Source organism: Theobroma cacao, chromosome 1 (genome assembly GCF_000208745.1).
Source record: "Theobroma cacao cultivar B97-61/B2 chromosome 1, Criollo_cocoa_genome_V2, whole genome shotgun sequence".
Classification (NCBI taxonomy): Eukaryota; Viridiplantae; Streptophyta; class Magnoliopsida; order Malvales; family Malvaceae; genus Theobroma; species Theobroma cacao.
The window spans coordinates 6049631-6065012 of record NC_030850.1 but is presented as its reverse complement, the minus strand read 5'-3'; the positions used below and the strand labels follow the sequence as shown (position 1 = coordinate 6065012).

At 30.6% G+C, this 15382-nt stretch overlaps 1 protein-coding gene across 1 annotated transcript; it reads right to left on the bottom strand.

The window, feature by feature from the left end:
- Positions 10135 to 13814, bottom strand: LOC18611677 (pentatricopeptide repeat-containing protein At4g39530). Its single transcript, XM_018116029.1, has one exon. The coding sequence runs from the start codon at positions 13788 to 13790 to the stop codon at positions 11247 to 11249; it is 2544 nt and encodes an 847-aa protein (XP_017971518.1). The 5' UTR covers positions 13791 to 13814; the 3' UTR covers positions 10135 to 11246.

Below are 15382 nucleotides of genomic sequence, written 5' to 3'. Positions count from 1 at the left end.
CTAATAATCATGAGATCATGCCCTTGGAAATCAAGGGGTCCCTCATATCACAGACCATGAAAAGAAAAGAGGAGAGGAAGTTCAAAGTTTGGGGCTAATTTGATGGGTGTATATGCTTTTGATTTTCTTTACATGAAAGGGAGCGCATCGGTTTTTTATGTTTTGAAAATCTAGTACCCCCTTTGACAACTTGCATACATCCACAGACACCCCCCCCCTGAACATTCTATATGAATTATTGAAAGAAAACAATGGATCTTATTGTGTGGGTCCCCACACACTAGTTCACCATATCTGAACACCCAATTGGCATAAGAGCCTCGCTTCAAATGAAAAGACCAAAGGGCACATGCAGACCAGCTCAGTTGGAAAATAGTCGAAAATGATGCGGCATTTGAACTGTCACTCAAGATAAAGCTCTCTAGACCAATATATTGCAGCCAGCTAGGCTGCAACTTCAAGACTTCCAGGTCTAATCATCTTAAAAGGAGATATGAGAGCCACTATCTAAAATTCTTTCAAACTAGTATTGATACCTTGGATTTTTTTTGTGTGGGGCCTGGGATCAATTAGCAACTTCAATTTTCAAGTCTCCATTTTTGAGCATTAAGACATCAATTTCATTAATTTGGTGTAACAAATTTTCATTTTCCTTTAAAAGATGAGTATAAAGTTAGTCATGATTGGAAGATCCAGATGAAAAATGACAAATGAATAGATTTGGAGCCACCAGGGAACAGTGCTTAACAGCAAATCTTGCCACTTGAAACAGCATATGACAAGGGGAAGATTTCTAATGGCTCTTTCTTTTGCATGAAGAATGTGCAAGTTGTGAGCCAAGATTGAATCGGCTTGGTGGTAGCCATCTGGTAATGGAAAGAGCAAAGTTGATCGCTCAAGACAAAGGAATGATTAGTTCCTTGAGTATCCATTGACTGTAATATCACCATTGGATAGGTGACAAACCAACATTGAGATAAAGTCATAAATTAGCAAGGCAGATATGTATTTGGGGTTCAAGTGGAGTTTGAGCATCGAAGATAGGCATGGTCAGACCAATGTAATGTTATCCCTCGGGAGGAGACTGTGAAAACCAACAGGAGCTTTCATTGTAGATATGGAGGCCAAGAGGGAGAAAAACCTGGAATGATCTGTCTGAAATCTGACCGGACTGAATCCAAAGCAAACTCGAAATACCCAATTTGATATGTCTGAAATCTGACTTGACAAAAGCCAAAGTAACTAACACGACCAACAATTTTAAATACGAAATGATCTAAACTACAGACAATGTAAACCTAATTTCATCATAAACTGAAAGGATGGAAACCCGAAACAACCTGATCGGAAACCCCTTATTCCATATGAAGATACAGATGACCTGACATGAAATTATGCCAAGACTTGAGCCTTTATGTTTAATTTTCTTTAAAATTTTAAATACAAATGAGACTTTGCATTGCTAATGTTTTGTAAAAGGACAAATAGCTAGTAAAGATGTTATCGTTACCTTTACTTGTACTAGAGTGTAACCCATGCTACACGTTGGGCATAATTTTTTTATATATAAATAAGATATGAAATTAATTTATATTAATAAAAATAATTATTAAAAATAAAAAAATAATTAAAATATTATTTACAAATTACATTATAATGTGTAAAGATAAATTTTTAAAAGTCAATAGATATTGTGATGACGTATTAAATTAATTCAAAATGAACTTGTTTATCAAACTTGAACTTATTTGATCTTTCGCAGTACTATCATGTTTAGGTAATACTATTACTAACAGGTCTATATAATGCATTATTAGGATTTTTTTGTTATTTTTTGTATTGTAATAAAAAAAGTTAAAAAAATATAAAATTATAAATATAATTAGTAAAAAAATTAATATTAAGAAAATAATAACAAAAAAGAGAAAAACTACAAAACTTAAATTTTAATTTTTTCTCAATTAAAAATTAAATTAAAAAAGACGTCCATGTTATGAATAAATATATGAATATCCATTATATTATGACCCAAGAAGTGCAGACCAAGTCAAACAGCCTAAAAGGCAAAATACAAAAAATGTAATATGATTTGAACTCTTAGATAGAATTAAATTAGGACTTTGATTCAATGGGTTATTAGCCTATAAATAGACATCTTCACTTCAATAAGATCTCTTTTTTCCTCCTAAATTCTTTCTTTCTTCTCCTTAATTATTCTTTCAAGTTATCTTGATTTGTTCTTTTAAGATTTATTTCATAACACGTTATCAGCACAATTCTCTGATTTTTTAAGTTTTAGAATTATTATGCTTTTATTATCTTCAAGCTTCAAAAGAATTTCAATAATTGGGTTTTGATTTCTAATTTTAGAAAATCAGGTAAGTGACTTGATATCTCTTTAGTATTTATATTCTCTTAAAATCAACCTTAATATGAATATTCTGTCTCTTGATTGGAAAGTGAATTTGCTATTATATAACTATTAATGAAAAATCATAATATTCATTCTTTGAAGTGAATGTGACAAACGAGCTACTAATAAAAAAAAATTATAAATTTGTTCATTCCCTAAAATGAATGTGACATCATTTAATAATTATAATCATGGATATGGAAGGAGTCGTTATAATAATTTACACTATCACTATTTTAATTTTAATTATAATTTTACCACCAAAAGTGGATAATAATTTTACCAACAGAATCTAAGAATAATTTTACCACCATAAGTGGATGGATAATTTACCATCAAAAGTGGATGAATGCCGTAACCTACTAAAAAATGAATAATCCACAAGAAGTGGATAACCCATCATATGTGGATCACTTACCAAAAATGGATGTATACTTGTAACTTACCACAAGTAGATGAATACTTTTAACGCACCAAAAGTAGATGGATACCTTAACCCACTAACCCACCAGAAGTGGATAACTCACCAGAAGTAGATAAATAATGAAAAGAATAAAAGGAATATAGAAAACATATTGTGCTGAAAGATGAATTAATCATTTAATTGATAATGGGAATATCTGAAAGTGAACTTAATAGTAATTGGTATATTTTAGTATAATTATATTATGATGATGTTTTGATATGTTCTTATTGTATTTAAATGATATGTTCTTATTATGTGTTTTAATTACATATTTAATGTTATTTCATGTTAATTTGTAAATTTTTTTATTGTATATATTTTATTTTATTGAATAAAATATAGATATTCATCTTGTTGGATTTAAAATCAATAATGTAAATATATGTCTAGCAGACATTGCTACAACACACATTAAATTTAAAGGCAATCAATATTTTTTCTACTTGACAAAAAAAAAAAAACAATGTCAATTCAACATCTGGTAGTACAAGATCAATTGAAGGCTCCAGAAAAGCTAATATTTTACTTCCTTAAGGATGTATTATTTTATATTAAGTCTCAAAGATGTTTATTAAGTTTTAAATATATTCATCTAAATAGACATTATATTGAGACAACGAATGAAAGAGACACTTACTACCTCTATATTACATCTATTATCTCAAGTAAAAAGTATGTGTTGAAAAAAAAAATTTACTTGCTCTGTTCTCAGAATTAAACTATACAAATATTAGAATAATTGAAACTCATAGTAAACCAGAAGTTTACTAATGATTTTAATGTTTAGTATGACCAATTAGATCATCCCGGATCAATAATGATGCAAAAAATGATTAAAAATTTATATGATCATTCATTGAAAAATCAAAAGATTTTTCAATCTAATGAATTTTATATGTTGCTTGCTTTGAAGGCAAATAAATTATAAAGCTATCATTAGTTAACGTTGAGACTAAATTCCTTACATTTTTTAATAATATTCAATGTTATATGTGGATTCATACATCCATCATGTGAACCATTTAAATATTTTACGGTTTTAATCGATGCATCGAGTAGATGGTTACATGTGTGCTTATTATCAGTTTGTAATTTGACATTTGCAACCATTCGTTTGTAAGCACATTTTCCTAGTTATATAATCAAGATTATTTGTCTTGACAATGCTGATGGATTTACATCTCAAGTCTTTAATATTGCATATTACTTGGAATAATTATTGAATAGCTTGTTACTTATGCTTATACACAAAATGGTCTAGTAGAATTATTTATTAAACATTTTCAATTGATTGCAAAACCATTACTTATGAAATTCAAACTCCCAATGTCCACTTGGAGGCATGTCATTTTGGATGTAGCAGCATATGTATGCATTAGGCTAAACGAGTTACTATAAATTCTCCCTATAAAATTGGTTTATGGTTAGGAACCAAATATTTTCCATATAAGAATTTTTTGATGTACGGTATATATTTCAATTGTTCCACCACAACGCACAAAGATGGGTCCTTAAAAAAGGTTATGAATATATGTTGGATACAAATCTCCATTTGTAATTAAATATTTAGAATTATCAATAAGAGATTTATTCATGACAAAGTTTGTTAATTGTCATATTGATAAAATAATTTTTCCAACATTAAGGGGAGAATAATAAGCAGCTGCAAACAAAATTTCTTAAAATGAATTATCATTATCTAGTTTTGATCATTACACAAATCAATATGAACTTAAAGTTTAAAAGATAATTCTTTTACAAAATATAGTTAATCAATTACCAAATGTATTTATTGACCTAAAAGAATAACTAAATCTTATATACCAGCTGCAAATGCTCCTATTAATAGCAATATCCTTGTAGGACAAGGCACGCCAAAAGCGTTGAGACTAATCGATTCCAAAGATAAAATTCTAAAAAAAAAAGAAGCAAATATTTAAGATAGTTAGAAAGAGGAAATAGAAACTCTAGAAGAGATCCCTGATATAATGGATAAATATTTTAGAAAAAATTCAGGTAACTGAAATCAGTGAAAATAAAGAGATCTTAATAAATTATGTCATGATGGAAAAAGATGGAACCAATAAATAAACGTCGACGATATTTTATATATAATATAGAGCTCAATATTATGAAAGAAAAACGAGGATCTTAAACTTATATTTGTTGAAGAATGTAGACATATAAATGATTGGTCAATGTGGAAAGACACAATCAAAGTGGAATTGAATTCAATTGCAAAACATGAAGTTTTTGGATCTGTAATCCATACACTAAATAGTGTTAAACCAATGAAATATAAATGAGTATTTGTGCGAATATGAAATGAGAAAAATGAGATTATGAGATATAAAGCACAGCTTGTCGCACAAGATTTTCTCTAAAGATCTAGTATTGAATATGAAGAGATATATTCTCTGTAGTGGATACCATTACAATTTTATATTAACTAATCTGGCAATATATGAGAAAATTAAAATGCATCTAATGAATGTAGTTATAGCCTGTTTATATGGCTCATTTAATATCGATATCTATATGAAAATCCTGCAGGATTTAAGTTGCCTGAAGCACAAATTTGAATTCTCAAGAAATTTACTCGATTAAATTAAATAAATTTTTATATGGATTAAAGTAATCTAGACACGTGATATAATCGTCTTAGTGCATATTTGTTTAGAAAAAGTTATAGAAATAATCATATATGCCCATGTATTTTATAAAAGGGTTTAGATATGAATTTATTATAATTGCTATTTATGTTGATGACTTGAATATTATTGAAACTCTTGAAGAGTTATCAAAAGACGTGGATTACTTAAAGAGAGAATTTGAGATGATAGACCTTGAAAAAATAAAGTTTTGTTTGGGTCTTTAGATTGAATACTTGGCAAATGGAGTTTTTGTTCATCAATCTACTTATATAGCAAAAGTGCTAAAACGATTTTATATGAAGAAAATATATCCATTGAGTTTACCAATGGTTGTAAGGTCACTAAATGTGAAAAAAAAAATCTTTTCCGACCTCGTGAGGATAATGAAGAACTTCTTAATCCTTTATCACATTTTAGTGCAATTGGAACACTAATATATCTTGCTAGCAATACATGACTTAATATATCAATTGCTATGAATTTATTAGCAAGATATAGTTCTTCTCTAACTCGAAGATATTGAAATTGAATTAAACGTATACTTAGATATCTCCGAAGAACAATGGATATGAGCTTATATTATTCAAATGCATAAAAATAAAATTTAATTAGTTATGCAAATGCAAGATATTTATCAGATCCACATAAAGCTTGATTCTAGACAATTTACTTATTCACATATAGAGTTACGGCTATTTCATGGCGTTCTATAAAGCAAACTATAGTTGTTATTGTTTCTAACCATGCAGAAATTTTAGCAATTCATGAGCAAGTCGTGAATATGTCTGGTTAATATCTATAACTCAAGATATTCAAGAAACGTGTGGTTTGTCAACCAAGAAGAAAATTCCAACAACGTTATATGAGGATAATACTACTTGTATAGCAAAGTGAAAGGAAGGGTATATTAAAGGCGATCAAACAAAACACACAGTTCGTCAAAATTCTTCTTCACTCATGATTTCTAAGAAAAGGATAAAATTAGTGTTCAACAAATTCAGTCAAGTGACAATCTAACAGATTTGTTCACCAAAGCTCTTCTTATTGCAATATTTTAAAGATCTTTATAATGTAGTCATCAAGGGGACTAAAATACGCACTATACTCTTTTCCTTCATCAAAGTTTTTCTCACTGAGTTTTTCTTGATAAGGTTTTTAATGTGACAGTTTTTCAAAAGCGTATTCTTGAAAAAAATTATGTACTCTTTTTCTTTCACTCTGATTTTTTTCTCATGAGGTTTTTTTCCTAGTAAGGTTTTAACGAGGCATTTTCTTAATACAATGGATATTCAATAGGAAGTGTTATGAATAAATATGTAAATGTCTATTATATTATGACCCAATAAGTACAGACCAAGTCAAACAGCCTAAAAGGCAAGATATAAGAAATGTAATATGATTTGACATCTTAGATAGAATTAGATTAGGACTATGATTTAAGGGGTTGTTAGCCTATAAATAGATCCCTTCGATTCATTTGTAAATACACACTTTAATAAGATCTCTTTTCTCTCTCTAAATATTTTCTTTATTCTCTTTAATTATTCTTTCAAGTTATCTTTATTTGTTTTTTTAATATTTATTTCATAACAGTCCATTCTTTTTTATCAATTTTTCCTTTTATTTTTTTTTCCTCCTACATCTTCCTCTCAACCCAAACTTACCTTTCTCTTATATAGGTACGGATCTCCATCCCTTTCTTTTACCCATTCCCTTTTTATCAAATCTAATTTTTTCACCCAATTTTTATTTCAAAATTTTTGTTCTTATTCTTCTTTTTCTTTCCACTTTATCCCTACTCTTTTCTAGTCTCTACACCTCAACTATAAAACCCCTCTGACCCAAACCCATCACATGTCCGCCTCCAACCTAATCCCCAACTCCTAGACCTAGCAATTCGTGTTTTCGTGTCGTAAACGTATCAGACATGATTAGACATGAAACACGTTAAGGCTAAACACGAATACGACATGTTTAATATTCGTATCTTAAATTTAAAATACATACACGTATACGTTTAATAAACGTGTAACACGACATGACACGATTAACACGTTTATTAAACGTGTTAATATACGACACGATTAATAACACGATTAACACATTTAACACAATTAAATAAAAATATTTACAATTAAATATAATTTTATTATTTAAATTTAAAATCTATAATTATAACAAAACAAAAATAATAATAACTTCAAATATAATAAAATTTAATATAAATAACATATATAAAATTCATTATCATATAATGTGATAAAATATATCATTAACATCTAACCTTCAGATACTAATAATATCAAAAATCATTTATAATTTTCAATTGAAATAATTACATTATTACCTTTACAAAATTAAAAAACTTATTAAAATAATTATTTAAAATTATTTATATAAAGTTAAAATAATTTTTAATAAGTTAATAAACGTGTCACGTATACACGTTTTAACACGATAACACAATTAAATAAACGTGTTTAAATGTGTTTATCGTGTTTGACACGTTAAAATACGAAAATTTTCAGATCTTAACGTGTCAAACACAATTAAACACAAAACACGTTAAAATTAAATTTAAAATTTATTTAATTTATATTTTTTCATATCGTGTTAATATATCATATTCAAAATTACCAGATCTACCAACTCTTTTCTCAATACTCCACCTATCAAAACATGAAGAAACAAAAAACGCAGACGTCAACTTGAAACTTGGCCACTTGCTAAGTTGAGACGTGGTAAAATAAGGAAGCCCCAAAGGAGCTTCCTTTTTTAGTACGTAATAGATTCTTGCTTGAGTGTTAGAATTGAGTCAAATCAATTGACCAAATGGGTTATTAGATACATATCTTCTTGTCCTGCTGCTTCCACCGTTCTTTCCCCTCCCCTTTCTTTTCTTTTCTTTTCTCTTTATTTTTCTCTCTCCATGCTCTCGGTTCCCTCTCTGTTTTACCCTTTAACTGTAACCAAACCCCCACCCCAGACCTCCTGCCAACCAGAGATACAACACACAAAGCAATAGACAAAGGGAAAAAAGAAACACTAAAGCAGTTACCACATGCCTGTCTAAGGATGTAAGTGCAACAAAAAGTCCAAGCCATCCCCAGTGAAACTGGTGTACAGTGTTGCAAATGGGTAATATAGAAGTGAAGGTCAGACAAAATGGTTATATGGAAAGTGCCTGCTTTCTGCTGCCCAATCCTGTTGGCCACATTTTATAAATGTGAAGCATTGATTTGATTATTCAGAAACTGCTACACATGCTCAGAGACTATAAATGAGCATTGATGCAAAACTATGCTGAGTTTTTATCTCATATATGTAACTCAGAGCAAACAAATAAATATGTACCGAAAGTACTGAGCAATTGAAAGACAGATTGAAGAGGAAATTACTCCTATATTACTGTAGAATTATATTTTCTTCCTTATTGGTACAAAATCTGAGTAATATAGCTTAATCTTATAGTTTCTACTCAAGCTGCCATCCATCCTAAGACCAAGTAATATTGGCACCAATTGGATCATTCAAATCAAAAGTGTAAATCCAGAGTTTCAACTACTTGTTTAGTAAGCAGCTGGATTACAGGTCTTCAATTCGTTATATATAGTCCATTCTCCAAGATGGTGTCCTGAAATATTCCAACTTGAAAATTCCAGGAGAAAGATGATCAGCTCTGATATTATTCAAACTAAAAATATGCTGGCAAATTGACTTCATCTTTGGCTTCTTTTTGTCATCTCTGGTTATTAGTGGAAAGCTACGAATCCTAAGTTTTCTCAGCAGCCATATCTCTATTCAGACTCTGTTTTGTGCTTTGTCTGAAGGAATAGTCTTTTATTATTACTAATTTAAAAAAAAAATGATTTCGGGTTTGAGTTACTAAAGGAAGTAAGGAACCGTTGATCTTGTCTAAAAGTCTAGTTTAATTCACTTGGTAGAATCAATCCTTTAAATAAGCAAGGCTCAGGTTAAAAAGGTCCCAGAAGTAAGGAGAAAACTAGATTCACTTTTATTACTACTTCAACCCTATACAAAGTCAACCATCTTGTATTTTGATATTGCCCACTGAGTTTGTGTTTTAACAAGAATGCCTCAAGACCCCTTTCCAAACAGCAAGAATTACCACCGCTCAAGCCCAAAATTTCTTCCTAGGACAACATGCACATTAACCATCATCACTTCAGCTGACATTTTTACAAAGTTGCGAAGATACTTTAAGTTTTTTTTTTTTTCTAATACATCATTATGGACAGAAAGCCACACCTGTGAAATAAAATAGACAAATTAACCAAAACAATGTGATTGATACTTAGAAAACCAATCAAAGAACAAACTTACCTCAAAGTTGAACCTACAATATCATTACTTCATCTTGTAATTCTAACTCTATCTCCAATGACTATTGTTACTCATAGATCTAACTGAAGGGAAAGAAGACGCTACTGCTAAAACATAGGGTTGAGGGACATCAAGAAGTCAAATAGATAAGGACATAAAGTAACGAATATGTGACAACTGTTTTCATTGTATACCAAAGAGGCTATATTAATATTCTGTTTTGTTTAAACAGAAAAAGAATAATCAATATCCATCTTTATTTTCTCGATCAATACTCAAAAAATAACAGTAATAAAAGGTCACCTGAACTGCCATGGAAGCACTAATTTTGCACTCATTCTGATACCTTGACTTTCAAAGTCTAAGTTCAGCAAGTCTTATCCTTATAGTGCCATCATATATACATCCAACAAACTCAGAATTTTCTTCCTCTTTTGCTATTTTAACCTTAAACTCACAAACTAGTGGAAAGTAATGATCAAATACATATAACAATGTGGACATAATTAAGTTAAGCAAGGGCAGTGAGGACCAACGTGTTATGTGTACCTCCTTTTTGCTCATCAGTGAAGAACAAACCTTTCTTTCTAGAGCCCCTCTCTTCTCCAATCCTTAGCCCATTATGAAAATCAAATTAAACAAATCCAAATTCAGATTCCTTATCTTTGTGTTTTTCCCACACCAAATAAAGTAGCTAGAAAAAGGGGCAATTTTACCTCTTTATTAGGGCCATGACATTCAAGTAGACTTAAAAATGACCAAAATGGAATTCTTTAATGCATACCTGAGCTTAGCAATCCAGCCCTCATCAGCTACTAGCAACTCAGAGAATATATACAAAAATGAAAGTTTATACTAAAGATCCTTTTAGCAAGTTCATCCAACTTACCTATTATTAATTCCTCAAATCCTCTCTGAAATACTAATTCCATCAGTAGGTAATTGCAGCATCTCTGCATTTAAACTACTCTAGCTGCATCCAGATGGTCATGGCTGCCAAGCAAGGAAAGTAAAACAGCCTTGATAGCACACCCTAAAAGATTGAGAAATTGCACCAGCTTGTACCTCAAAGCAACTACTTTGAATTGCCAAAAGATGCTAAAGTCTGGTAGTCTGCTAGATGTCCCTTTGAGCTCAGTATTTAGAATGAGCAGCATAACAAAGAACTTCAAACTTATTTGTCTGCTACACTGTTGGCACAAGGTCATCTCAACTCTGTATCGAGAGTTTGGCAATAAAAGGCACATATCAAGCCCCTTATTATGCATAATATGTCACTTCAAGCTCGATATATAGGATGAGCTGCATAACAAAGAACTTCAAAGAATCCATTTGTCAGTTATGCTATTCCCACCAGATCTCATTTCAATCATTTATCAGGAGTGTTGGCAATATCAGGCACATATCCAGCACCCTTGATATGCATAATTAAATTGTCCAAAACTAAGTATATTAAATTGGCCTCATGATGAGTTCTATCCCTTGCAATAAACACATTAGTCTCATTATTAACTTCAATCCAACTACACCCAGGTTCTTTAAGTACACCTTCTAAGTCCATTCTCGCCCTCACCCTCTTAACATCTGCCCACATACCTTTAGATGCAAAAATATTTGAAAGTAAAGTATATGAACCACTATCCATTGGATCAATTGAAATTGCCCTTTCTGCTGCATATTTTCCCAATTCAACATTACCAGCAATCCTACATGCACTAAGTAAGGATCTCCATAACACTGCTGCAGTTTTTATTGGCATTGTCTCAATTAAGGCCTTTGCTTCATATAATTTACCAGCATGGCCCAACAGAGATACCACACAAGCATAATGTTCAATCCCCGCTTCAACTCCAAATGTAGACATTGACTCAAAGTGATGGAGTCCAAGCTCTACAAACCCTGCATGCACACATGCTGAGAGTAGACCAACAAATGTTACATAATTGGGTTTGATTCCTTCTTTAAGCATTCTTTCAAATGTCTCAAGAGCGCCTTCAGCTTCACCATGATGAGCATATGTTGAGATCATGGAATTCCAACATACAACATCCCTCCAAATGGCAGAATTAAATGTTTTACAAGCATCTTCAAAGCTTCCACATTTAGCATACATGTCAATAATGGCATTTGTGACAAAGGGATCAGAGTCCATCGCATGTTTTATCAGCTGAGTGTGAAACTGTTGACCATTTTGGAGACTTGCTAGGTTACTTGAAGCTGTCATTAAGGCAGCAAAAGTGAATTCATTAGGTTTTTGTCTTGATAGTTGTAATTTGCAGAAGAGTTTGAGAGCCTCTTCGTTTTCCAATTGTTGCGTATAGCCAAAAAACAATGCATTCCAAACAACAATATCTTTCTCGTTCATCTCCTCAAATATATATCTTGCATCTCTAACATATGAACACTTTGAATAAACATCTATTAGAGAACTTCCAACAAATATGTCCAAAGATACCCCAAATTTGATGATAAGTGTATGAATCTGCCTACTCAGTTCTATGGTACATAATGCAGCTGATGCACCAAGAAGGCTAACAAAAGTTAAAAGGCTTGGTGAGAATGACCTGAGTCTCATGTTGTGGAACAAGTCCAATGCTTCAGATAGCTTCTCCTGACTTGAGTATCCTTCAATCATCGCATTATATGAGACCACGTTCTGATCACCCATAATGTCAAGCGCTCTTCTTGCATCATTCAGTGAATAGCATTTTGCATACATATCTATCAAACCATTTGTTACAAAATCATCAGACTCAAGATTGGCCTTGATAGTGTAAGCATGCACTTGTCTCCCCTGATCAAGAGCCTCGAGTGAACCACATGATGTGAGAACACTAGTGCAAGCAAAGCCATCTGGCTTCCAACCCAATCTGGTCATCTCAGAAAACAGCTTCATAGCTTCCCTGTCAAATGAATTTTGCATGTAGCCAGCAATCATTGTAGTCCAAGAAATAACATTTCTAACCACCATCTCATCAAAAAGCCTGCGTGCAGCTTTTACCTTACCGCACTTAGAATAAAAATCTATAAGCACATTAATGACAGAAACATCCATTTCTGCTCCCCTCCTCAAAACATGGCAATGAACCTGCTTTCCTCCTTCAACAAAGTCAAGCACTGAACATGCACTCAAAACACTAGACAGCACATATCTATCTGCCACAACATCAGTTTCTCTTATTTGGTTAAACAATTGCAATGCCACATCACCCTTCCCACTCTTAACATACCCTGTTATCATTGTCGTCCAAGTCACCGCATTCTTCCCATTTAAACCATCAAAAACCAATCTCGCTTCATATATAAACCCACTTTTCGTGTAAAAATCAACCAACGAAGTCCCCACATAAACATCTTGATCAAAACCACTCTTAAATACAAAACCATGAATCTGAACTCCCATTTCACCTCCATCCCGCAACTGTATACAAGCTCGAATGACACTAGCCAAAATATACTCATTTGGACTCTCTTCGCAACTTCTTCGGAAGCCCAAAAACAAAATCAGCGCCTTTTCATCATACCCATGTTGGGTATACATAGAAACCATCGAAGACCAAGAAACCAAGTTCTTTTCAGGCATTCTATCAAACAGTTTACTCGGGTGGCGTAAATTATTACATTTTGAGTAAAGATTCAAGAGAATGTTTGTAAGAAAGGAGTCGGATTCCAACCCAGAAACAATAATTTGGGCATGGATTCTTTTGTAGTATAAAATAGGATTGTCTTGGGAAGGTAGTTTTTGGAGGAGGTTGGCCAATTGGCGCCTTTTGAGTCGGGGTTTAATAGGGGAAAAACATAGGTCTTTTGGTGGAAGAAGAGCTGAGACTAATGTCGAGAAATTAAAGGCTTGTTTATTTGTTGATTTTTGAATGTGTTGCAAATGTAGTTTTAACAGGTAATGGTTTCTCATTTTTCTTGGAGGGAGAATAGAAACTTCCTTCTCAATTTCAAGTCTTAACGGTCCAGTGGAATTTAACCTCGTGCCAAACACGTGGCCTACGCATCCAAGATTTGAATTTTTTAAATAAATTTTTAATTTTATTATATCTAATTAAATTCTTGTATTTTTATTTTAAAATAAGTATTTGTAATTAATAATTGATTAACTGTTATTAATTAAAATATTACATATTATTTTATTTTCACATCAATATATCATTTCATTTGCACGTTACATTGATGCGAAAAATAAAAAATATCATGTGATCATTTCATCATATCATATCAATATAAATTAACATTTTACCTTAACAATTTATGATATAAAATGATAAATGATATTTTATTTAAATATCATTAACTATAAAAATCAATTTGACTAAAAAAAAACTATAAAAATTTAATTAAACATAATAAAAAACAAAAAATTATTTAAAAACTTTTTAAATTTTATGCTTTTTTCAATTAAAGTTTTGTCGTAAGAAAAATAAGTGTTTTATATTTCAATAAAGAATATTGAAGATAAGTAATTTCCAGAATTACTTCGAGCATTTTTTTGCTTATGCTTGATTGTTGGAATTGTAATTTTTTTTAAAAAAAATACAAATTAACTTATTAAAACTTTATATTTCATATTTTAAATTATAAATTTTTTCTAAAAAAGTACAAAAAGGAGATGGGGCATGGGAAAATGTTGGGAGAGGAGAGATGGTGCGTGGTAACTGGCGACAGAGGTTTCGCCGTCTGTCATTTGGTTGAAATGCTAATCAAATACAAGATGTTCACTGTTCAATCATCAATTTGCCTATTAGCAATGACCTCGAAACGTACGAGGAAAACAGACTACGGATGTCAACGGGTACCCTATTATAAGATACCCGCAGATACCAGACCCGATTATACTGGATTAGAGTACTCAATAAACAAGTTCAGATATCACTCTTTGGATACCAATGTGATTTGAACCTAAGTAAAGAAGTAAAGTATCCAAAGCCTATACCATCTTGATAAATAATTTCTTTTGTTAAATGTTGACAAATATATTAAAAATATAATTAGCCAAATTATTAATGTGATGACATTAATATATATAAATAAAAAATTTATTAGATTATTAATTATGTTTAAATAATATGAATATCATATCATATTATAAAGGAATATAATTACTATTATATACATTTTTAATATAAATATATATACTTTTTATTTTGTGTTAAGATTAAAAAAATTATAACTTATAATATATATACTTAAAGAGAGTCTTTGAGTTTAGAATAGTTTTGGAATCTAACTATTTTTTTAATTTTATATAATTAAAGACAAACTCATATAGTTAATTAAATTAATTCATTAAACTATGATTATTAATTAACTTGGAATGTTTTTAAATATATATACATTATATATTTTGAGTTCATTTATAAGAAATATAATTCCTATATTATATATATACTAATACTTTTAGTATATATATATATTAAATATAATATATTTATTTTTTATTTTATGTTAACATTATACAAATTATAACTTATAAAATTATTAATTTTAATATATATA

What these genes read in the sequence shown, in the direction of transcription:
- LOC18611677 (XM_018116029.1), bottom strand. Translation starts at nt 13,790, where the DNA reads ATGAGAAACCATTACCTGTTAAAACTACATTTGCAACACATTCAAAAA.